Source organism: Cherax quadricarinatus, chromosome 59 (genome assembly GCF_038502225.1).
Source record: "Cherax quadricarinatus isolate ZL_2023a chromosome 59, ASM3850222v1, whole genome shotgun sequence".
In the NCBI taxonomy this organism is placed as follows: domain Eukaryota; kingdom Metazoa; phylum Arthropoda; class Malacostraca; order Decapoda; family Parastacidae; genus Cherax; species Cherax quadricarinatus.
The window spans coordinates 9585582-9610095 of NC_091350.1; the positions used below are offsets into that span (position 1 = coordinate 9585582).

General features: G+C 43.3%; 1 protein-coding gene across 1 annotated transcript; it reads right to left on the reverse strand.

Annotated features, from left to right (window-relative positions):
- Window positions 1–1729: 1729 nt before the first annotated feature.
- LOC128698791 (uncharacterized) lies at window positions 1730–24300 on the reverse strand. Its single transcript, XM_070097710.1, has 7 exons — window positions 24202–24300; window positions 17453–17546; window positions 16633–16805; window positions 12773–12901; window positions 11796–11944; window positions 11460–11578; window positions 1730–3030 (listed from the first exon to the last, which is right to left on the reverse strand). Exons 2-7 carry the CDS (start codon window positions 17507–17509, stop codon window positions 2425–2427), a joined length of 1233 nt encoding a protein of 410 aa, XP_069953811.1. The 5' UTR covers window positions 17510–17546; window positions 24202–24300; the 3' UTR covers window positions 1730–2424.
- Between the last annotated feature and the right edge of the window lie 214 nt (window positions 24301–24514).

Below are 24514 nucleotides of genomic sequence, written 5' to 3' on the forward strand. Positions count from 1 at the left end.
GGTTGGGAGAGAGCGAACCCGTTCAATGAAGTCTTGAGAGTGACGGAGGTGGGCAGGAGAAAAAGTACCAAGAAAGGGAGTAAGCTTCTCTCTTTTATGTGCGGGTTATTTGTGCATCGTTCCAGTCACGGTATTGTGCCTTTTTGTTATTTATAAAGACTTCAATTTAACAAGACTATGTGTTAAGAGTTCGACCTGGTGACCGTCAGAATCCCGGAGGTCGTCCTTACAGTGTGACTGGACTTTCCTGAGAAATAGAAATAGTGGTTCACCGCCCTAGTTTCTGGTCACGGTAATGGTGGAGTACGACAGGTACCGCTTGTGATCTGTTTTGCACCTTCCTTCAAGCGGGCATCCCTGTAAACTCGGAACTCTTCCACAATGATCTCCACCTGAGGGTCGGGAACTGGGTTGAGTGCTCCCTCCAGCCAGTCGTTAGTGCGCCATCTATTGCGTCGCTCCTGTCTCTTCTCCATCCTCCTGTCGTGGGTAGCCTTGCCCCTTTTGAACCATCTCAGTAAACACTCCATGCCGCGACGGACCTTCCTGGCGGCTGATTTCAGACAGTTAAAGGGTTTTCCATTCTGGAATCCCAAGGAGGAGGTGATACTGTTCTCTGGCTCCTCACCTTCCAAGTCCTCAGCATCGCGACGTGTCGGGTGGTCGTCCTCGGTGACTGAGCGACTGGTAGAGGTCGTCTCTCCCTCCCCAGAGGGATGTTTGCGTCCAAAGGCTCGGCTGAGACGCTGCCACTCCCCGCTGGTGACACGACTGATCGAGTCGAGGTTGTTTTGAGGAAGAGACAAGGGAGGGAGAGACGAAGGAAGGATTAATGAGTGAGGGATAGAGGAGGAGCTGCAAGCTGAGTAACGACCCTCGTGTACCCGGTCTTCTCCAGGACCGCCTCCTGTACCACCCTCGTCGGGGACACAATGTAATGACCTTATTTTGATGGAATTTCCCATCATGTAAATATCAGTTTCGATTCCTCCTACAATAATAATAATATCTTTATTTCTACAAGTACATGTACAAGGTATACAGACCATAGCTGACAGCAATGACATACTACTATATAGAAAGTCTCTTGTTATGCTCAGCATTTCGGGCAAAGTAGGTCAGTGTCCCAGGATGCGACCCACACCAGTCGACTGACACCCAGGTACCTATTTTACTGATGGGGAACATAGACAACAGGTGGAAAGAAACAAGCCTTACAAGGAGAACGAGATAGAGTATATACACCCTGAGGTATATTTCTCTCAGTGCATATACACTACGAGTTTACTTTAATCCCAATTTTAAGGATTAAAGTATTCTTGACCAGTGTAGAAAAGGTCACCTGCAATCTTAATGACCCTCGTGTAGTCGATAGGCTTTAAACCCTATTAACCAACCAATCAAGAGGACTGAATGCTCTGATGAGCTAAGTGTCAATAGGGATGAGTTTCGTCCGCTTCACACCAGAGGGATACGGAACCTTCCTCTTCACCTCCCTATAGACCGCTTCAATCTCTTAAAAATCCACTTCAGCCATATAGTATCCACTTCAGCTACTTAATATCCACTTCAACCACTTAATATCCACTTCAACCACTTAATATCCACTTCAACCACTTAATATCCACTTCAACCACTTAATATCCACTTCAACCACTTAATATCCACTTGAATGCTATATTAACCACCAGCAAAAATAATACTGAGGAAAAAGATCCACAAAAAAAAAACACATATAAATATATTTAATACACTAATAATGTGGATAATATACATAACCTCTTAATTAACCTTCCGGTAATTAACCTACCTGTAATTAACCTCTCGGTAATTAACCACTTACACCAAATATTTTATCCCAGTTTTTTTCTAAATAATTAACCACATATTGTCTTGTATCTTTCTCTCACTAATTAAAAAATTTAAGTCCAAGGGAAAATGGAGCTGCCCTTTCCTCGGATCAAACCAGTTTACTCCCTCCCCAGGTGCTGTGTGATTCTTTACGGGTTTAGAAATGAGAAACGTAGCAGAGTCCTTTTTTTCCACTAGACGACGTTTCGCCCTGATTAAGGCTTTATTAAGCCCTTTTTTTGTCTTGCAGGTTTATCGCTTTTTTTGTGAATCTGCATATACTGTTGTCGGTTTATTTAGCGTGTCAATTTTTCTCATATTTTCATATATACGAAGCGCTAAACCCGTGTATTGGGGTTAATTCAGGACAAGGAGTGATGGAGGCTCGATACTCCGTTCTCTAGAAAAATAAACACATAAGCAGTATAATGTGATCCATTATTAACAACGTTTCGCCCACACAATGCCCACTGTGTGGGCGAAACGTTGTGAGTAAAGGATCACATTATACTGCTTATGTGTTTATTTTTCCATTGCGTCGGTATTTTATACCACTGACTTCCACTCCGTTCTCTAGCCACGAGAGCCAAGTTCCACTCCCGCAGGCAGGCTTTCCCCACAGTGCCTCTCACAGACACTGGAATTCATCTTGATGTATGTGTAATCACCGTCCCAGTAGTCGTAGAGGACGTAGCCTCTTTCCTTCATGAATCTGACGAAGTAGTCGTCTTTCCCTGATGCTGGGTCGTGCTGGTTAGTGTACACAACTCTTGTTTGGACGACAACGTCTTGTTGTGCCGTGTGTGGTATGGTGGGGCCCTGATCCTTACTCTGTTGCGTTTTGTGTGGTACTGCTGAATCCACAGCCTTTCCGTTTTCTTCCCTCTGAGGTGTGACTGCCATACTTCCAAAAGGCATCTCATAATACTCTCTGAAGCAGGTATTTTGATCCCGGTGCTCAATGCTCAACACACTCACGTTGACCCTCTTCCAGGGTAAACTCAGGAGAATATCACACTCGGCGCCTTCTACATCGAGACTGATGTAGTGAAGGGAGGTGGCGTTGAGAGCCAAAAGGTAGGAGAAGAGTGGGAAGCATTGGATCTTCTCCTCTACCTTGGTACCCATCTGTCCACCTGCTGGAGACATCACCCCAGCTAAGTTACCCGTAGATCGCACCTGTTGATGTTTGCAAGGAAGTTAGTAAGTGTGTCACGCTTTGTCTCTTTGATTCTAAAAAAGCTTAGCTCTCTCTTCTAAATATCAGAATAATAATAATAATAATAATAATAATAATAATAATAATAATAATAATAATAAAACAATAATAATAATAATTTGCAAGAATGGTATACAAAACCGACAAGATGAAATTAAGACATGTGCAACATCTGGGTATCTTTATTGTAGACGTTTCGCCATCCAGTGGCTTTATTAATACAAATTCCAGGACATAACTTGAAGACAGTAAAACTATATACAGAAATGAGGTAATCAGTCCCTCAACCTTGGAGTTGGTGCGAAGAGCACCAGCTCCTTGCTTCTGCTTCAGAATCGCCACTACTACGATGCTCTTCGCACCACCTCCAAGGTTGAGGGACTGATTACCTCTTTTCTGTATATAGTTCTACTGTCTTCAAGTTATGTCCTGTTGATAAATTAGACACATGTGCAACTCTTGGGTATCTTTATTGAGGAAACGTTTCCTCAATAAAGATACCCAAGAGTTGCACATGTGTCTAATTTATCAACATGTCGGTTCTCTGAACCATTCATCTACAAACCTGTCAGACACTGCAACTTCTTGGGATCTTAATACTTGGGAATTCTTCGCTTGCCTAATTCTTGGGCACGACCTACTTCAACATTGAACAAATGTTACACGACCAATGACTTCTGCACCTCTCCTGCCAACGGTTTATAAGCTCCTTCTCAGCACGTATGCCGTATTCTATTCAAGATTGATGGACTGACCACATCGACTCAAGGTTGAGGGACTGATTACCTCATTCTCCTCCTGTTCTTCAAGATTCTCCTTTGTATGGACTGATGAAGCCACTGTGTGGCGAAACGTTTCCTCAATAAAGATACCCAAGAGTTGCACATGTGTCTAATTTATCAACATGTCGGTTCTCTGAACCATTCATCTACAAAGTTATGTCCTGGAATTTGTATTGATAAAGCCACTGGATGGCGAAACGTCTACAATAAAAATACCCAGATGTTGCACATATCTTAATATCAATAATAATAATAACAATAACAACAGTAATAACAAGAGATTAAGAAGAAATATGACTGCAACATCCAACATATCTCAAGGTAAGAAACAAGGCAGACGAGGAGCGGCTTTACCTGGAACAAGAGAACAGGATTGAAAATTACACTTCCAGATGAGCCACGGGGATGTAGAATTAAAAATAATCATCACTGAGAGGTAAACAATAGGGAGACGACGTGAATAATGACACAGTGAACGGTGACTACACTGTGTAGTGGTCACAGTGTGTGTGATGGTTACAGTGTGTGGTGGCCACACTGAGTCACTGTGGTGGTCACAGTATGTGGTCACAATGTGTGGTGGTCACAACGTGTGGTGGGCACAGCGAGTCAATGTGTGGTCACATGTGTGATGGTCACAGTGTGCGGTGGTAACAGTGTGCGATGGGCACAGTGTGTGGGGGTCACAATGTGTTGTGGTCACAGTGTGTGGTGGTCACAGTGTGCGGACACAATGTGTGGTGGTCACAGTGTGTGGTGGGCACAGCGAGTCACAGTGTGTGATGGTCACAGTATGTGATGGTCACAGTGTGTGGTGGTCACAACGTGTGGTAGTCACAGTGTGTGGTGGCCACAGTGTGTGGTGGTCACAGTGTGTGGTGGTCACAGTGCGTGGTGGTCACAGTGTGTGGTGGTCACAGTGTGTGTGGTGGTCACAGGGTGTAATGGTCAGTGTGTGGTGGTCACAGTGTCTGTGTGGTGGTCACAGTGTGTGGTGGTCACACTGTGTGGTGGTCACAGTGTGTGGTGGTCACAGTGTGCGGTGGTCACAGTGTGTTGTGGTCACAGTGCGTGGTGGTCACAGTGCGTTGTGGTCACAGTGCGTGGTGGTCACAGTGTGTGGTAGTCACAGTGTGTGGTGGTCACAGTGTGTGGTGGCCACAGTGTGTGGTGGCCAGTGTGTGGTGGTCACAGTGCGTGGTGGTCACAGTGCGTGGTGGTCACAGTGTGTGGTAGCCACTGTGGTGGCCACAGTGTGTGGTGGTCACAGTGTGTGGTGATCACAGTGTGTGATGGTCACAGTATGTGGTGGTCACAGTGTGTGGTGGGCGGTGGAGTGTGGTGATCACAGTGTGTGGTGGTCACAGTGCGTGGTGATCACAATGTGCGGTGGTCACAGTGTGTGTGGTCAGTGTGGCGGCCACAGTGTGTGGTGGTCACAGTATGTGGTCACAATGTGTGGTGGGCACAGCGAGTCAATGTGTGGTCACAGTATGTGATGGTCACAGTGTGTGGGGGTCACAATGTGTTGTGGTCACAGTGTGTGGTGGTCATAGTTTGTGGTGGTCACAATGTATGGTGGTCACAGTGTGTGGTGGTCACAGTGTGCAGTGATCACAATGTGTGTGGTCACAGTGTGGTGATCAGAGTGTGTGGTCACAGTGTGGTGGTCACAGTGTGTAGTGTTCACAGTGTGTTGTAGTCACAGTGAGTGGTGGTCACAATGTGTGGTAGTCACAGTGTGGTGGCCACAGTGTGTGGTGGTCACAGTGTGTTGTGGTCACAGTGCGTGGTGGTCACAGTGCGTTGTAGTCACAGTGCGTGGTGGTCACAATGTGTGGTAGTCATAGTGTGGTGGCCACAGTGTGTGGTGGTCACAGTGTGTGGTGATCTCAGTGTGTGGTGATCACAGTGTGTGGTGATCACAGTGTGTGATGGTCACAGTATGGGGTTGTCACAGTGTGTGGTGGTCACAGTATGTGGTCACAATGTGTGGTTGGCACAGCGAGTCAATGTGGGGTCACAGTGTATGATGGTCACAGTGTGCGGTGGACACAGTGTGGGGGTCACAATGTGTTGTGGTCACAGTGTGTGGTGGTGGCAGTGTGTGGTGGTCACAATGTGTGGTGGTCACAGTGTGTGATGGTCACTGTATGTGATTGTCACAGTATGTGATGGTCACAGTGTGTGGTGCTCACAACATGTGGCAGTCACAGTGTGTGGTGGTCACAGCGTGTGGTGGTCACAGTGTGTGGTGGTCACAGTGTGTGTGGTGGTCACAGTGTGTGGTGGCCACAGTGTATTGTGGTCACAGTATATGGTGGTCACAGTGTGTGGTGGCCACAGTGTGTGGTGGTCACAGTGCGTGGTGGTCACAGTGTGTGGTAGTCACTGTGGTGGCCACAGTGTGTGGTGGTCACAGTTTGTGGTGATTACAGTGTGTGATGGTCACAATATGTGGTGGTCACAGTGTGTGGTGGGCGGTGGTGTGTGGTGATCACAGTGTGTGGTGATCACAGTGTGTGGTGGGCGGTGGTGTGTGGTGATCACAGTTTGTGGTGGTCACAGTGCGTGGTGATCACAATGTGCGGTGGTCACAATGTGTGTGGTCACAGTGTGGTCACAGTGTGTGGTGGTCACAATGTGTGTGGTCACAGTGTGTTGGTCACAGTGTGTGGTGGTCACAGTGTGTGGTGGTCACAATGTGGTCACAGTGTGGTGGTCACAGTGTGTGGTAGTCACAGTGTGGTGGTCACAGTGTGCGGTGGTCACAATGTGGGTGTGGTCACTGTGGTGGTCACAGTGTATGGTGGCCACAGAGTGTGGTGGTCACAGTGTGTGGTGGTCGCAGTGTGTGGTGGTCACATTGTGTGTGGTCACAGTGTGGTGGTCACAGTGTGTGGTGGTCACAGTGTGTGGTGGTCACAGTTTGTGGTCACAGTATGTTGGTCACAGTGTGTGGTGGTCACAGTGTGTGGGGTCACAGTGTGTGGTGGTCGCAGTGTGTGGTGGTCGCAGTGTGTGGTGCTCACAGTGTGTGGTGCTCATAGTGTGTGGTGATCACAGTGTGCGGTGGTCACAATGTGTGTGTAGTCACTGTGTGGTGGTCACAGTGTGTGGTGGTCACTGTGTGGTGGTCACAGTGTGCGGTGGTCACAGTGTGTGGTGGTCACAGTGTGTGGTGGTCACAGTATGGGGTGGCCCGGTGGCCTGGTGGCTAAGCTCCCGCTTCACACACGGAGGGCGGGTTCGATTCCCGGCGGGTGGAAACATTTCGACACGTTTCCTTACACCTGTTGTCCTGTTCACCTAGCAGCAAATAGGTACCTGGGTGTTAGTCGACTGGTGTGGGTCGCATCCTGGGGGACAAGATTAAGGACCCCAATGGAAATAAGTTAGATAGTCCTCGATGACGCACTGACTTTCTTGGGTTATCCTGGGTGGCTAACCCTCCGGGGTTAAAAATCCGAACGAAATCTTATCTTATCACAATGTGTGTGGTCACAGTATGGTAGTCAGTGCGTAGTGGTCACAATGTGTGGTGCAAGAATGTAGCGGGGCTCACTCCTGTCAGTAGGTCAACAGAGGGGCCAAGAACTAGAGTTTAGCTCTTCTCCAGCAAACATAAATAAGCAACTGAAAAAAGGTAATCACACACACACACACACACACACACACACACACACACACACACTATCTATCGAAACAGGGAGATTGCCTGAGGCATGGAAGACAGCAAATGTAGTCCCAATCTTTAAAAAAGGAGACAGACATGAAGCATTAAACTACAGACCAGTGTCACTGACATGTATAGTATGCAAAATCATGGAGAAGATTATCAGGAGAAGAGTGGTGGAACACCTAGAAAGGAACGATCTCATCAACAGCAGCCAACATGGTTTCAGGGACGGGAAATCCTGTGTCACAAACCTACTGGAGTTCTATGACATGGTGACAGCAGTAAGACAAGAGAGAGAGGGGTGGGTGGATTGCATTTTCTTGGACTGTAAGAAGGCATTTGACACAGTTCCACACAAGAGATTGGTGCAAAAACTGGAGGACCAAGCAGGGATAACAGGGAAGGCACTACAATGGATCAGGGAATACTTGTCAGGAAGACAGCAGCGAGTCATGGTACGTGGCGAGGTGTCAGAGTGGGCACCTGTGACCAGCGGGGTCCCGCAGGGGTCAGTCCTAGGACCAATGCTGTTTCTGGTATTTGTGAACGACATGACGGAAGGAATAGACTCTGAGGTGTCCCTGTTTGCAGATGACGTGAAGTTGATGAGAAGAATTCACTCGATCGAAGACCAGGCAGAACTACAAAGGGATCTGGACAGGCTGCAGACCTGGTCCAGCAATTGGCTCCTGGAGTTCAATCCCACCAAGTGCAAGGTCATGAAGATTGGGGAAGGGCAAAGAAGACCGCAGACGGAGTACAGTCTAGGGGGCCAGAGACTACAAACCTCACTCAAGGAAAAAGATCTTGGGGTGAGTATAACACCAGGCACATCTCCTGAAGCGCACATCAACCAAATAACTGCTGCAGCATATGGGCGCCTGGCAAACCTCAGAACAGCATTCCGACATCTTAATAAGGAATCATTCAGGACCCTGTACACCGTGTACGTTAGGCCCATATTGGAGTATGCGGCACCAGTTTGGAACCCACACCTAGCCAAGCACGTGAAGAAACTAGAGAAAGTGCAAAGGTTTGCAACAAGACTAGTCCCAGAGCTAAGAGGTATGTCCTACGAGGAGAGGTTAAGGGAAATCAACCTGACGACACTGGAGGACAGGAGAGATAGGGGGGACATGATAACGACATACAAAATACTGAGAGGAATTGACAAGGTGGACAAAGACAGGATGTTCCAGAGATTGGACACAGTAACAAGGGGACACAGTTGGAAGTTGAAGACACAGATGAATCACAGGGATGTTAGGAAGTATTTCTTCAGCCACAGAGTAGTCAGTATGTGGAATAGTTTGGGAAGCGATGTAGTGGAGGCAGGATCCATACATAGCTTTAAGCAGAGGTATGATAAAGCTCACGGCTCAGGGAGAGTGACCTAGTAGCGATCAGTGAAGAGGCGGGGCCAGGAGCTCGGACTCGACCCCCGCAACCTCAACTAGGTGAGTAACTAGGTGAGTACACACACACACACACACACACACACACACACCAGCTTGAATAAAATCATAAACACGGAGGAATTCAGTAAAACCAGTTAGCAAGACTTGACTTCTGAAGCTGAGAAGAATGGCTGCACAAGGCTAATATTAGATTATGCTGTCTATGCCCTAGAAAGGCAGCAAGGAAACGAGTGATGGCGAGTAAGTGTTCTTCTTTGAGTCACTCTGCCTTGACGGGAAACTGCGCATGTGGCAGAAAATAATAAATAGAAGGGGAAAAAACAATTCAAAATCTTTATGGCAAGTTGGTGCTGGAGGCGTCTCCCACGACAGTTTGAGACGCAGTGCTTCTGTGTTGTGCACTTTGCTGCCCACACCCTGCACGGTGGACCACCTTCAGGCCAGTGGAGGTATCTTGATTCAAGGAACTGGAGCTACCTTCCGCTTCTTGAGATCGAGCCTGATAACCATCCTTTATCCGCCAAGACTCTGCATCATCTCCACGAATTTATGGCCTCTCAATGAATGTATTAATAGCAATAATGGTAATCTGGCGACGCCCTCTGAGCTCCGCCCTGAAGAATGTGGTAGCCACCTCGCCCTTGCTGGGCCCTGAAGGTCACCTGGATCACATCTTGGTATGCAAGACAACCTTTTAACAGAACATTTTGCTCAGGGTATTTTGCTCAGGGTAGAGCGAAACGTTCTTCAGCTAAAATCATGTATTTTCTCTTTATACCCATATATATTTTTGATTTACGTCTGTACATTGTACTCACCTAATTGTGGTTGCAGGGGTCGAGACTCAGCTCCTGGCCCCGCCTCTTCACTGGTCTCTACTAGGTCCACTCTCCGTGCTCATGAGCTTTATCATACCTCTTCTTAAAGCTACCTGGAGCTTACCTGAAGAGGGTTTCGGGGGTCAACGTTCCCGTGGCCCGGTCTGAGACCAGGCCTCATGGTGGATCAGGGTCTGACAAACCAGGCTGTTACTGCTGGCCGCATGCAAGTTGCCGTACGAACCACAGCCCGGTTGGTGAGGGACTGACTTTAGGTGCCTGTCCAGTGCCTCCTTGAAGACAAATAGGGGTCTATTGGTAATCCCCCTTATGTATTCTGGGAGGCAATTGAACAGTCTTGGGTCCCGGACACTTATTGTGTTGTCTCTCAATGTACTCGTGGCTATGTATGGATCCTGCCTCCACTACATCACACTCCAGACTGTTTTACTTCCTGACAACACATCTGAGTCTTCAAGTTCCAGTTGTGACCCCTTGTTGCTGTGTCACATCTTTGAAACATCCTGTCCCTATCCACCTCATCAATTCCTCTCGGTATTTTGTATGTCGTTATCATATCCCCCCCAATCCCTCCTGTCCTCCAGTGTCGTCAGGTCGATTTCCCTTAATCTCTCCTCGTAGGACATTCCTCTTAGCTCCGGGACTAGTCTTGTTGCAAGCCTTTGCACTTTCTCTAATTTCTTAACGTGCTTGACCAGGTGTGGGTTCCATACTGGTGCTGCATACTTCAATATGGGTCTTACGTAGCGCTGCATACTCCAGTATGGGCCTGGCGTACACGGTGTACATGTTCTTGAAAGATTCCTTACTGAGGTGTCGAAACGCTATTCTTAGGTTTGCCAGGCGCCCATATGCTGTAGCAGTCATTTGGTTGACGTGTGCCTCAGGAGATGTGCTCGTTATTATGCTCACCCCAAGATCCTTTGCCTTGAGTGAGATTTGCAGCCTTAGGCCCCCTAGCCTGTAGTCTGTGTGGTCTTCTTCGACTTTCCTCAATCTTAATGATTTTGTTCTTGGTGGGGTTAAATTCCAGGAGCCAATTGTTGGACCAGGCTTGCAGCCTGTCCAGATCCCTTTGTAGTCCTACCTGATCCTCATCCACTTGAATTCTCCGCATTAGCGCGCGCGCGCGCGCGTGTGTGTGTGTGTGTGTGTGTGTGTGTGTGTGAAGACAATGTGGATAACGTATCACTGGACCACCACATGACAGGAACAACATCATGTGTTTTACTAGACTAAAAGACCAAGGGTAAAACTGGGGTAGGATAGAGCAGTGAAAAAGGTCGTGGATAAACAACAAGATAAGGGTAAGAAAGAGTAAGCAGCCTGACCACTTTGGTTGGGTTTTAAGAGAGAGGTTTTTGTCACAAAGTGAGGAGTGCTCAAGTTGAAGCAATGTATGCGGGTAGAATATAAATAATTCAGTATCTGGAACACTCCCAAGAAGAGTGACACTCAGACCACTAAATCCAGCAGTGGTAAACCTGTGGTCACTGCTGCTGTGGTTCACCATAATACCACCGCCACTTGGATCACTGTTAAATCACAGATGAGCCTCTCCTATCTTCCAGAAGAGACGTTAATGAGGGGACTGTTGATCGACGAGATCGAGGCTACTCTTCCCGTTCCCCTACGGATTTGGTGCTTCCCAATGAATATAATGATGATTACCAGTAGACGTTGTTCAATGCTGGCGTGGGCTTCAGCGTGGTATCCCTCGAAGGTCATCTTTTGAGCATAAGATGCCGGGGATACACAAGAGTGGGATACCCACACCTTTCTGCGTTTACCTGCCAATATCAGAGTATTTTAATAATAATAAATAAAAGCTTATTCTGTCTGCATGTATCTTTGACGTTTCGCCCTTCAAACCTGATGATTAAATAAAGGGTAGTGATTTACCTAGAATAAAGGGATGTATAAGCTACAACTATCTGGTGTTTCAGAATAGTGTTGTATCGGCTCCCTGAAGCTGATAGTGACGAGAGAGAGAGGATTGCAACCAACCTGCTATGGCAGCATAGAGAGTTGAATCCGCTTCCACCAGGATCCCCGTCCATCCTAGCTCACGCTCCAGGTAGAGAGTGTTGGAGATGAATTCTCCATCGAGTGCTCCAGCCTCCAGAAAGAACCCAGATGGAACATCTGAGAAGAGCCTTTGGTTGGAGAGAAAAGAAAGGATTACTAGGAATCTGAATGACGTTGTTGGAGATTATTATTATAATCAGAAAGAAGCACTAAACCACAAAGGTTATACAGCAACGTTTTTGGAGAGAAGATTGGAAATCGCTGAGACTAGGGCGCCATTGTTGGTTAAATGAGCAAAAACTAACATCGACTACACAATGGTCACTGAGATTTCATATGAACCTGTTCACTACTTTTGTTGGAGAAACTGATAGTCACTGGGTATAGGTCACTTTTGTTGGAGAGAAGATTTGTAATTTCTGGGACTAGGATACCTAATTACCTCCCATTCCCCAGTTGTAAGACTTCCCTGTAAATATAATACTACTACTACTAATAATAATAAATATAATTTCTTGTTATATACAAGGCGTTATAAATAAAAACTGGTTGACATAGAGGAGGTTCTTGTAAATAAACACAGGTTATGATATCACTACGAGTGGCTCTGTACAAGATTTTGATTTTCATCTGTAAGTAAACATAGTTTAAAGAAACTGTCGATTACATTCGTTCGTTTGTAATACATACTATGTAGAAATGTAGATATTAATATATAATGGTGATGAAATGGGTGGAAACCCGTCGATTGCTTAGCCACAAAGGATTATCATAAGACGACGACCCGCGTTAGGTGAATACCAGAAAGAGCATGTGATGGCCCATGGTAGGGTTATCATATCCCTAAGACCCACGTCAGAGTATATTTACTCTGGAAAAAAATGACTTCTATCAGTATCAACGCAGATGAGAAGATAAATTCAATGCACACTGGACGGTGATACTGCTGGTCTTACCTTCTGAGGAGTTTGTTCGTCCTCATCCAAGACTTGAAACCTCGTCTGTAGAGGTTGTACCTCTGTGCAGTAGGATCTGTGCGGTCTAGCATGAGGTCCATTGGTCCAGGTGACGGAGGGTCTAGGTACCTATCATGGACCAGAATGCAGATTATAGAGGGCAGGACCTATTCTATATTTATGATTAATAGTTCACAACCCACAAATTTAGGTTAGATAAATACATGAATTAAAGGAGTGGAATTTGAGTGGGACTTGCAGTTACAAGCGATTATCTTCATAGGTTGAAAGTTATTTTCAGTTTTCATATATAACAACATTCTATAATTAGTACATTATTTATTATAACAATTATAGTTAACAAACAATGGGTAACCTAGTGAACCCACAAATTGCAAGCAACAAATTGCAAGCAACAAATTGCAAACAACAAATTGCAAACAACAAATTGCAAACAACAAATTGCAAACAACAAATTGCAAACAACAAATTGCAAACAACAAATTGCAAACAACAAATTGCAAACAACAAATTGCAAACAACAAATTGCAAACAACAAATTGCAAACAACAAATTGCAAGCAACAAATTGCAAACAACAAATTGCAAGCAACAAATTGCAAACAACAAATTGCAAGCAACAAATTGCAAGCAACAAATTGCAAACAACAAATTGCAAGCAACAAATTGCAAACAACAAATTGCAAACAACAAATTGCAAACAACAAATTGCAAACAACAAATTGCAAACAACAAATTGCAAACAACAAATTGCAAACAACAAATTGCAAACAACAAATTGCAAACAACAAATTGCAAACAAATTGCAAACAACAAATTGCAAACAACAAATTGCAAGCAACAAATTGCAAACAACAAATTGCAAACAACAAATTGCAAACAACAAATTGCAAACAACAAATTGCAAGCAACAAATTGCAAACAACAAATTGCAAACAACAAATTGCAAACAACAAATTGCAAACAACAAATTGCAAACAACAAATGTGTTAGTGAAGAGGACGCTCACATTCATCTTGGATTTTGCGCCGTTTCTCTATAATCTTCATAATTACGAGTGTATAATGTGGATCAAATAATAACTGGGGTAACCAGGGGATTAAGAAAATATTGCAGCATTGAAAACCAATGATTATCATCGAACGAGTGTTCTGTGAACCTCATAATTCACGGATTATGTGTACGAGTTTCTATTCCATCATTTCAAAAGCTCCAAAATCTGATGGTCTCCTTCTGGTAAAAATTATTAATAAAATATCTTATTTAATAAAGTAAACTTAGTATTTTTCTACTCTCATTTGACTCCTGTGTAATTTATACCTTAGTAAAAACCTTGGTATTAGATACCATCTACCTAACAACACAGGAGTCACATGATCACACTGTCTACCCGTCCTCATACTAATATGGCATTCTTCAGGTCACCATGCGTCACTCACACCTCACTCAAGCCACCATACGTCACTCACACCTCACTCAGGTCACCATGCATCACTCACACCTCACTCAGGTCACCATACGTCACTCACACCTCACTCAGGTCACCATACGTCACTCACACCTCACTCAGGTCACCATGCATCACACACACCTCACTCAGGCCACCATACGTCACTCACACCTCACTCAGGTCACCATACGTCACTCACACCTCACTCAGGTCACCATGCATCACTCACACCTCACTCAGGTCACCATACGTCACTCACACCTCACTCAGGTCACCATACGTCACTCTCCGCCTACATATACTGTCTTTGTAACCTCTGTATGTTAGAAGTGATCAAGGTCTCAGGACCAAAACATTTTTAAACAAATATGTCCTAGCGTTTACTGACATGTTTTTCTAAACCAATTTATACCTTCCTCGTATTCATAATCCATAACAAATGTCGACACAGCGCACGCAAGATGATGACCCATTGTTTCCAAAATACAAAATATTCTATAACCTGTGGTTACCTCAGTTATTATTTTGTTTACATTGGTCTCTCATAAATCTAGCATAACAGTGTTTTCTCCTTGATCCCTTATGATCCTGCTATTTTTCTGCCTCTCAATACCTCTTTCCCTTCAGTTCCTTGCGATACTTAATGAGCTCATGCTCGCCCTGTTGAAGTCTCCCAGCTCAGGCCGACACTACTGAAGTCTCCCAGCTTAGACCGATACTACTGAAGTCTCCCAGCTTAGACCGATACTACTGAAGTCTCCCAGCTTAGACCGATACTACTGAAGTCTCCCAGCTCAGACCGATACTACTGAAGTCTCCCAGCTCAGACCGACACTACTGAAGTCTCCCAGCTCAGACCGATACTACTGAAGTCTCCCAGCTCAGACCGATACTACTGAAGTCTCCCAGCTTAGGCCGACACTACTGAAGTCTCCCAGCTTAGACCGATACTACTGAAGTCTCCCAGCTCAGACCGATACTACTGAAGTCTCCCAGCTCAGACCGATACTAATGAAGTCTCCCAGCTCAGACCGACACTACTGAAGTCTCCCAGCTCAGACCGATACTACTGAAGTCTCCCAGCTCAGACCGATACTACTGAAGTCTCCCAGCTCAGACCGATACTAATGAAGTCTCCCAGCTCAGACCGATACTACTGAAGTCTCCCAGCTCAGACTGACACTACTGAAGTCTCTCAGCTCAGACTGACACTACAGAAGTCTCTCAGCTCAGACTGACACTACAGAAGTCTCTCAGCTCAGACTGACACTACAGAAGTGTCTCAGCTCAGACTGACACTACAGAAGTCTCTCAGCTCAGACTGACACTACAGAAGTGTCTCAGCTCAGACTGACACTACAGAAGTCTCTCAGCTCAGACTGACACTACAGAAGTCTCTCAGCTCAGACTGACACTACAGAAGTCTCTCAGCTCAGACTGACACTACAGAAGTCTCTCAGCTCAGACTGACACTACAGAAGTCTCTCAGCTCAGACTGACACTACAGAAGTCTCTCAGCTCAGACTGACACTACAGAAGTGTCTCAGCTCAGACTGACACTACAGAAGTCTCTCAGCTCAGACTGACACTACAGAAGTGTCTCAGCTCAGACTGACACTACAGAAGTCTCTCAGCTCAGACTGACAGGTTTCACTAACTCATACATCCTGTGTGATGGAGTATAACACAATGCAAAAATCGTAGCTGCACACTGTGTGTGTTACCAAGATGAGAACAGCGAGTGTTGCTGCAATGAAACTGTCATGCAAACTACTGTAGCAGCACCTTTCTTGTTCTCTCAAGAGGTGACGATCATATAGAACACTGTAGCAGTACCCTGTGGGTGTTCCCACTATGTAACTCTTATACAGAATAGTGTAGCCGTACACGGAATGTGTTCCCACAAAGAGAATAGTTTAGTTAAGCCGTGCCGTAAACTTTGAGTGTTCCCACTGCGGCACCATCCTACAGAATAGTGTAGCAGCATACTACGGGTGTTTTTCCAACTTAAAACCATTGCTGCGAGTCCTGTCTAGGCTAAATATTTTTATCACGCTATTTACATCCCCTTTATTTATTCCTGTTTTCCATTTATACACCTCAATCATATCCCCCCTAATTCTACGCCTTTCTAGAGTGCAGATTCAGCGCCCTCAGTCTATCCTCATAGGGAAGATTTCTAATTCATGGGATCAGCTTTGTCACCCTTCTTTGTACGTTTTCCAGAGCATTTATATCCATTCTGTAATATGGTGCCCAGAACTGTGCAGCAACAGCATACTGTTTTCCCACTAAGTAGCGATCACATAGAATAGGGCAGCAGCTTCTAAACAAAACAAAAAAATTCCTACCTTCATTTTCCTCCCGTCCGTCCATGACCTAACACTCACCTCTCCCTCAGGATCCTAAGGAGTGCCGGGTCGTCAGCTTCGAGAGGTCCCTGAGCTCGCCATATGATCTGACGAAGATACTGTTCTTCATCCCACATTGTTCTAAGGATCAAGGCGTCGTCCACAGGAAGCAACGTCCTTGGCACACCCCAGCTCACCACCATCACCCCCACCTGCAACACTCCCACACCATTAGTGGCTGCAATGTATGTCTTCATGGCGGGATGTTCACTCATGGTGGAATAATTGCTTTGCATAAGTAGCTCAGTTGGCAGAGCACTCAGCTCACATACTAAGGATTCAGGATTCGACCCCCGGCACGGATAGAAACGGTGGGCATGTTTCCTTACACTTGTTGGCCGTGGTCACCTAGAAGTACGTACCTGGGTGTGAGTCGACTGTTGTGGGTCGCGTACTAAGGGGTAAAAGTATACCATAGAGTGGGCTAAACTTTGAAACCAGCTGAGGTAGAATAACAGCTTTTAGTCTGTAGACTCAACTGTACACGCACAAAAAAGACCCAAACCCCTGCGTAAGATTTTTATTTTGCTAGCCACGAGGACTCTTACCGTTATCTAAGACTGTGTTGGTGGCGACGGATGAAATCTACACTGTCTGTGATTGTGTTAATAGTCAGGTGTTAATAGTGCGGCCAGCAGTAACAGCCTCGTTGATCAGGCCCTGATTCACCGGGAGACCTGGTCGTGGACCGGGCCGCGGGGGCGTTGATCCCCGGAATACCCTCCAGGTAGACTCCAGGTAGGAAAACTCCTTACCAATCCCTCCTTGATTGTGTCTATTACCCAGGGAAGCTCCTTACCAGTATACAAACGGTGATCCAGCCGGCCAGTCGTCTCAGCTTCCTGGGAACAATCATCTCTCTATTTATCTTCCGCTTCTTGTTGAATCAGTTACTGTAAATAAAATGTCTATAGTTATAATTCATAATCATTTGTTAAGGTTTGTTAGGAAATTCTTACACTAATATTACGGAAAAACTATCAATTACTTTACTGGATGGAAGATATTCAAGACCTGTAGCCAGCTCCAGGGGCTGGCTACCTCCTGGCCAGGCTGAGGGACTCACCACCTCAAAACAACCAACTTCTATACTGGACTTCATTGTCCGTATTTCCAGCGTATCATTATACCGTACGTTCTAGACACTGCTTACAATGTTGTCTCATAAAGCAAGGAGTGTTTTTGCTTAATAACTCTAATGCAAATTATTGTTCTAACTCTACAAAAAATTGTGTGAATATCAACCTATTTTAAATGAGTCAAGATTTAGTTATTATCACTTAACCCTCACAGGGTTGTATATATATATATTATATATATATATTATATATATATTATATATATGTATATTATATTATATACATATATTATATATATATATATATATATATATATTATTTTTTATTATTATTATCACACCGGCCGATTCCCACCAAGGCAGGGTGGCCCGAAAAAGAAAAACTTTCACCATCATTCACTCCATCACTGTCTTGCCAGAAGGGTGCTTTACACTACAGTTTTTAAACTGCAACATTAACACCCCTCCTTCAGAGTGCAGGCACTGTACTTCCCATCTCCAGGACTCAAGTCCGGCCTGCCGGTTTCCCTGAATCCCTTCATAAATGTTACTTTGCTCACACTCCAACAGCACGTCAAGTATTAAAAACCATTTGTCTCCATTCACTCCTATCAAACACGCTCACGCATGCCTGCTGGAAGTCCAAGCCCCTCGCACACAAAACCTCCTTTACCCCCTCCCTCCAACCCTTCCTAGGCCGACCCCTACCCCGCCTTCCTTCCACTACAGACTGATACACTCTTGAAGTCATTCTGTTTCGCTCCATTCTCTCTACATGTCCGAACCACCTCAACAACCCTTCCTCAGCCCTCTGGACAACAGTTTTGGTAATCCCGCACCTCCTCCTAACTTCCAAACTAGAATTCTCTGCATTATATTCACACCACACATTGCCCTCAGACATGACATCTCCACTGCCTCCAGCCTTCTCCTCGCTGCAACATTCATCACCCACGCTTCACACCCATATAAGAGCGTTGGTAAAACTATACTCTCATACATTCCCCTCTTTGCCTCCAAGGACAAAGTTCTTTGTCTCCACAGACTCCTAAGTGCACCACTCACTCTTTTTCCCTCATCAATTCTATGATTCACCTCATCTTTCATAGACCCATCTGCTGACACGTCCACTCCCAAATATCTGAATACGTTCACCTCCTCCATACTCTCTCCCTCCAATCTGATATTCAATCTTTCATCACCTAATCTTTTTGTTATCCTCATAACCTTACTCTTTCCTGTATTCACCTTTAATTTTCTTCTTTTGCACACCCTACCAAATTCATCCACCAATCTCTGCAACTTCTCTTCAGAATCTCCCAAGAGCACAGTGTCATCAGCAAAGAGCAGCTGTGACAACTCCCACTTTGTGTGTGATTCTTTATCTTTTAACTCCACGCCTCTTGCCAAGACCCTCGCATTTACTTCTCTTACAACCCCATCTATAAATATATTAAACAACCACGGTGACATCACACATCCTTGTCTAAGGCCTACTTTTACTGGGAAAAAATTTCCCTCTTTCCTACATACTCTAACTTGAGCCTCACTATCCTCGTAAAAACTCTTCACTGCTTTCAGTAACCTACCTCCTACACCATACACTTGCAACATCTGCCACATTGCCCCCCTATCCACCCTGTCATACGCCTTTTCCAAATCCATAAATGCCACAAAGACCTCTTTAGCCTTATCTAAATACTGTTCACTTATATGTTTCACTGTAAACACCTGGTCCACACACCCCCTACCTTTCCTAAAGCCTCCTTGTTCATCTGCTATCCTATTCTCCGTCTTACTCTTAATTCTTTCAATTATAACTCTACCATACACTTTACCAGGTACACTCAACAGACTTATCCCCCTATAATTTTTGCACTCTCTTTTATCCCCTTTGCCTTTATACAAAGGAACTATGCATGCTCTCTGCCAATCCCTAGGTACCTTACCCTCTTCCATACATTTATTAAATAATTGCACCAACCACTCCAAAACTATATCCCCACCTGCTTTTAACATTTCTATCTTTATCCCATCAATCCCGGCTGCCTTACCCCCTTTCATTTTACCTACTGCCTCACGAACTTCCCCCACACTCACAACTGGCTCTTCCTCACTCCTACAAGATGTTATTCCTCCTTGCCCTATACACGAAATCACAGCTTCCCTATCTTCATCAACATTTAACAATTCCTCAAAATATTCCTTCCATCTTCCCAATACCTCTAACTCTCCATTTAATAACTCTCCTCTCCTATTTTTAACTGACAAATCCATTTGTTCTCTAGGCTTTCTTAACTTGTTAATCTCACTCCAAAACTTTTTCTTATTTTCAACAAAATTTGTTGATAACATCTCACCCACTCTCTCATTTGCTCTCTTTTTACATTGCTTCACCACTCTCTTAACTTCTCTCTTTTTCTCCATATACTCTTCCCTCCTTGCATCAGTTCTACTTTGTAAAAACTTCTCATATGCTAACTTTTTCTCCCTTACTACTCTCTTTACATCATCATTCCACCAATCGCTCCTCTTCCCTCCTGCACCCACTTTCCTGTAACCACAAACTTCTGCTGAACACTCTAACACTACATTTTTAAACCTACCCCATACCTCTTCGACCCCATTGCCTATGCTCTCATTAGCCCATCTATCCTCCAATAGCTGTTTATATCTTACCCTAACTGCCTCCTCTTTTAGTTTATAAACCTTCACCTCTCTCTTCCCTGATGCTTCTATTCTCCTTGTATCCCATCTACCTTTTACTCTCAGTGTAGCTACAACTAGAAAGTGATCTGATATATCTGTGGCCCCTCTATAAACATGTACATACTGAAGTCTACTCAACAGTCTTTTATCTACCAATACATAATCCAACAAACTACTGTCATTTCGCCCTACATCATATCTTGTATACTTATTTATCCTCTTTTTCTTAAAATATGTATTACCTATAACTAAACCCCTTTCTATACAAAGTTCAATCAAAGGGCTCCCATTATCATTTACACCTGGCACCCCAAACTTACCTACCACACCCTCTCTAAAAGTTTCTCCTACTTTAGCATTCAAGTCCCCTACCACAATTACTCTCTCACTTGGTTCAAAGGCTCCTATACATTCACTTAACATCTCCCAAAATCTCTCTCTCTCCTCTGCATTCCTCTCTTCTCCAGGTGCATACACGCTTATTATGACCCACTTCTCGCATCCAACCTTTACTTTAATCCACATAATTCTTGAATTTACACATTCATATTCTCTTTTCTCCTTCCATAACTGATCATATAACATTACTGCTACCCCTTCCTTTGCTCTAACTCTCTCAGATACTCCAGATTTAATCCCATTTATTTCCCCCCACTGAAACTCTCCTACCCCCTTCAGCTTTGTTTCGCTTAGGGCCAGGACATCCAACTTCTTTTCATTCATAACATCAGCAATCATCTGTTTCTTGTCATCCGCACTACATCCACGCACATTTAAGCAACCCAGTTTTATAAAGTTTTTCTTCTTCTCTTTTTTAGTAATTGTATACAGGAGAAGGGGTTACTAGCCCATTGCTCCCGGCATTTTAGTCGCCTCATACGACACGCATGGCTTACGGAGGAAAGATTCTTTTCCACTTCCCCATGGACAATAGAAGAAATAAAAAAGAACAAGAGCTATTTAGAAAAAGGAGAAAAACCTAGATGTATGTATATATATATATGCATGTGCGTGTCTGTGAAGTGTGACCAAAGTGTAAGTAGGAGTAGCAAGATATCCCTGTTATCTTAGCGTGTTTATGAGACAGAAAAAGAAACCAGCAATCCTACCATCATGCAAAACAGTTACAGGTTTTTGTTTCACAGTCATCTGGCAGGACGGTAGTACTTCCCTGGGTGGTTGCTGTCTACCAACCTACTACCTATAATATATATATATATACATATACATATATATATACATATACATATATATATATATATATACATATATGTATATATATACGTGTATGTATATATGAATATATATATGTACATATAATGTATATATATATATATATATATATATATATATATATATATATATATATATATATATAAATATATATATATATATATATATATATATATATATATATATATATATATATATATATATATATATATATATATATATATATTATAGGTAGTAGGTTGGTAGACAGCAACCACCCAGGGAGGTACTACCGTCCTGCCAGGTGAGTGTAAAACTGAAGTCTGTAATTGTTTTACACGATGGTAGGATTGCTGGTGTCTTTTTTTTCTGTCTCCTACACATGCAAGATTTCAGGTACGTCTTGCTACTTCTACTTACACTTAGGTCACACTACACATACATGTACAAGCATATATATACACACCCCTTTGGGTTTTCTTCTATTTTCTTTCTAGTTCTTGTTCTTGTTTATTTCCTCTTACCTCCACGGGGAAGTGGAACAGAATTCTTCTTCCGTAAGTCATGCGTGTTGTAAGAGGTGACTAAAATGCCGGGAGCAAGGGGCTAGTAACCCCTACTCCTGTATATATTACTAAATGTAAAAGGAGAAACTTTCGATTTTCCTTTTGGGCCACTCCGCCTCGGTGGGATACAGCCAGTGTGTTGAAAGAAAGAATATATATATATATATATATATATATATATATATATATATGCAAAACAACCACTGTGAAAGAGTAATGAAATTCCAAGCGCTTTCGTGACTACTCACATTGTCAAGGAACTATGAAAGTAATACATCAAAGAAAGGCAATTAAAGGGCTTAGACCACACCTCACAGTCAACTCCCACAACAAAGAAACACCTGACGCGGGACAATACCGGACTCATAAGAAAAGAGGAACACAGCAGTAGGTCCGCTGGTCCAACTAGACAGGTCCTCACGACATCCCACTAACAAATCATTCTACTCAAGAAATAAGGTTTATTATTTATCCAATGTATTATTAAACTCTAACTAAATTTTATTAATTATAAATGAATCTAATTTATATAAACCTAAGGAAATATTCATATTATTTTCAAAACTGCTTTTTATGAAACAAGATTCAATTATATTCCTGTCAACCATGGACTTGCTTGATACAACTTTCTCAACTTTTTGAAAATCAATGTGGTCAGTCCATCAATCTTGAAAATCAATTGGATGGTTAAAATCTCTTACATGAATAAATAGAGCATTGGAATCTTGTCCAGTTCTAATGCTATATTTATGTTGTTTTAATCTAAGTTCGAGACTTTTACCAGTTTGACCGTAATAAACTTTATTGCAAATTTTGCAAGGAATCTTATAGATACATCCGTCAGCATTTTGAGGGGATCCCCCAAATATATAATTTAATCTTGTTTCATAAAAAGCAGTTTTGAAAATAATATGAATATTTCCTTAGGTTTATATAAATTAGATTAATTTATAATTAATAAAATTTAGTTGGAGTTTAATAATACATTGGACATATAATAAACCTTATTTCTTGAGTAGAATAATTTGTTAGTGGGATGTCGTGAGGACCTGTCTAGTTGGACCAGCGGACCTACTGCAGTGTTCCTCTTTTATTGTGAGTCCGGTATTGTCCCGTGTCAGGTGTTTCTTTGTTGTGGGAGTTGACTGTGAGGTGTGGTCTAAGCCCTTTAATTGCCTTCCTTTGATGTATTACTTTCATAGTTCCTTGACAATGTGAGTAGTCACGAAAGCGCTTGGAATTTCACTACTCTTTCATAGTGGTTGTTTTGCATATTTTAAAATCACTGTTTACTGTGATCTTATTGCATATATATGTATATATATATATATATATATATATATATATATATATATATATATATATATATATATATATATATATGTATGTATCTCTTAAATCTTCTGTACCATATTATGTAATAAAATATTCCTATTGGTAAAAAAAATGTATACTAAAAGATGGGGTGGCAGGGGAAGTGGAATATTCAAACGGCTTCAGGAAGAAATCCAAATATTCTTCCTTGAAGCCTTTTTATCCACTTCTCCGAGGCTGTGAGTCCCACAATTTACACCAGAGGTGGACCCCATCCTATATATATATATATATATATATATATATATATATATATATATATATATATATATATATATATATATATATATATATATATATATATATATGCAGAACAATCACTGTGAAAAAATATTTAACTTCCAAGAGCTTTCGTGATTTCTCACATTATCGAGGAACTGTTCCTTGATGATGTGAGAAATCACGAAAGCAATTTGAAGTTCACTATTCTGTTCACAGTAGTTGTTCTGCGTATTTACTGCATGTTTACTGTGATCTTATTGCATGATCACTACCATTTTCATCCTGACTACCACACTCACCGTCACTACTATTATCAAGGTTACTATCATTTTTACTATCACCATTACTACCACTATTGCTATCACTAACAAAATCAGCATAACTAACACAATAACCATTTCTACCACAATCGGCGTCACTGCCACTACAACCACCATCACCACGACAGAAGAATGACTGAGAAGAGCCACGTATTGTCTGGACGGGAGGCGGTGCAGGAAACACTACCAAAATCCACCACCACCACCACTACCCCCCACTACCAACACCACAACCCCCACTACCACCCCCAATACCCACACTACCACCACCGCCACCTCACTTACCACCGTTGCCACCACTAACACCACAATTACCACCTCTACCACCACAAGCATCACGACTACCACCACAATTATCACTACTATCACCACAATTATCA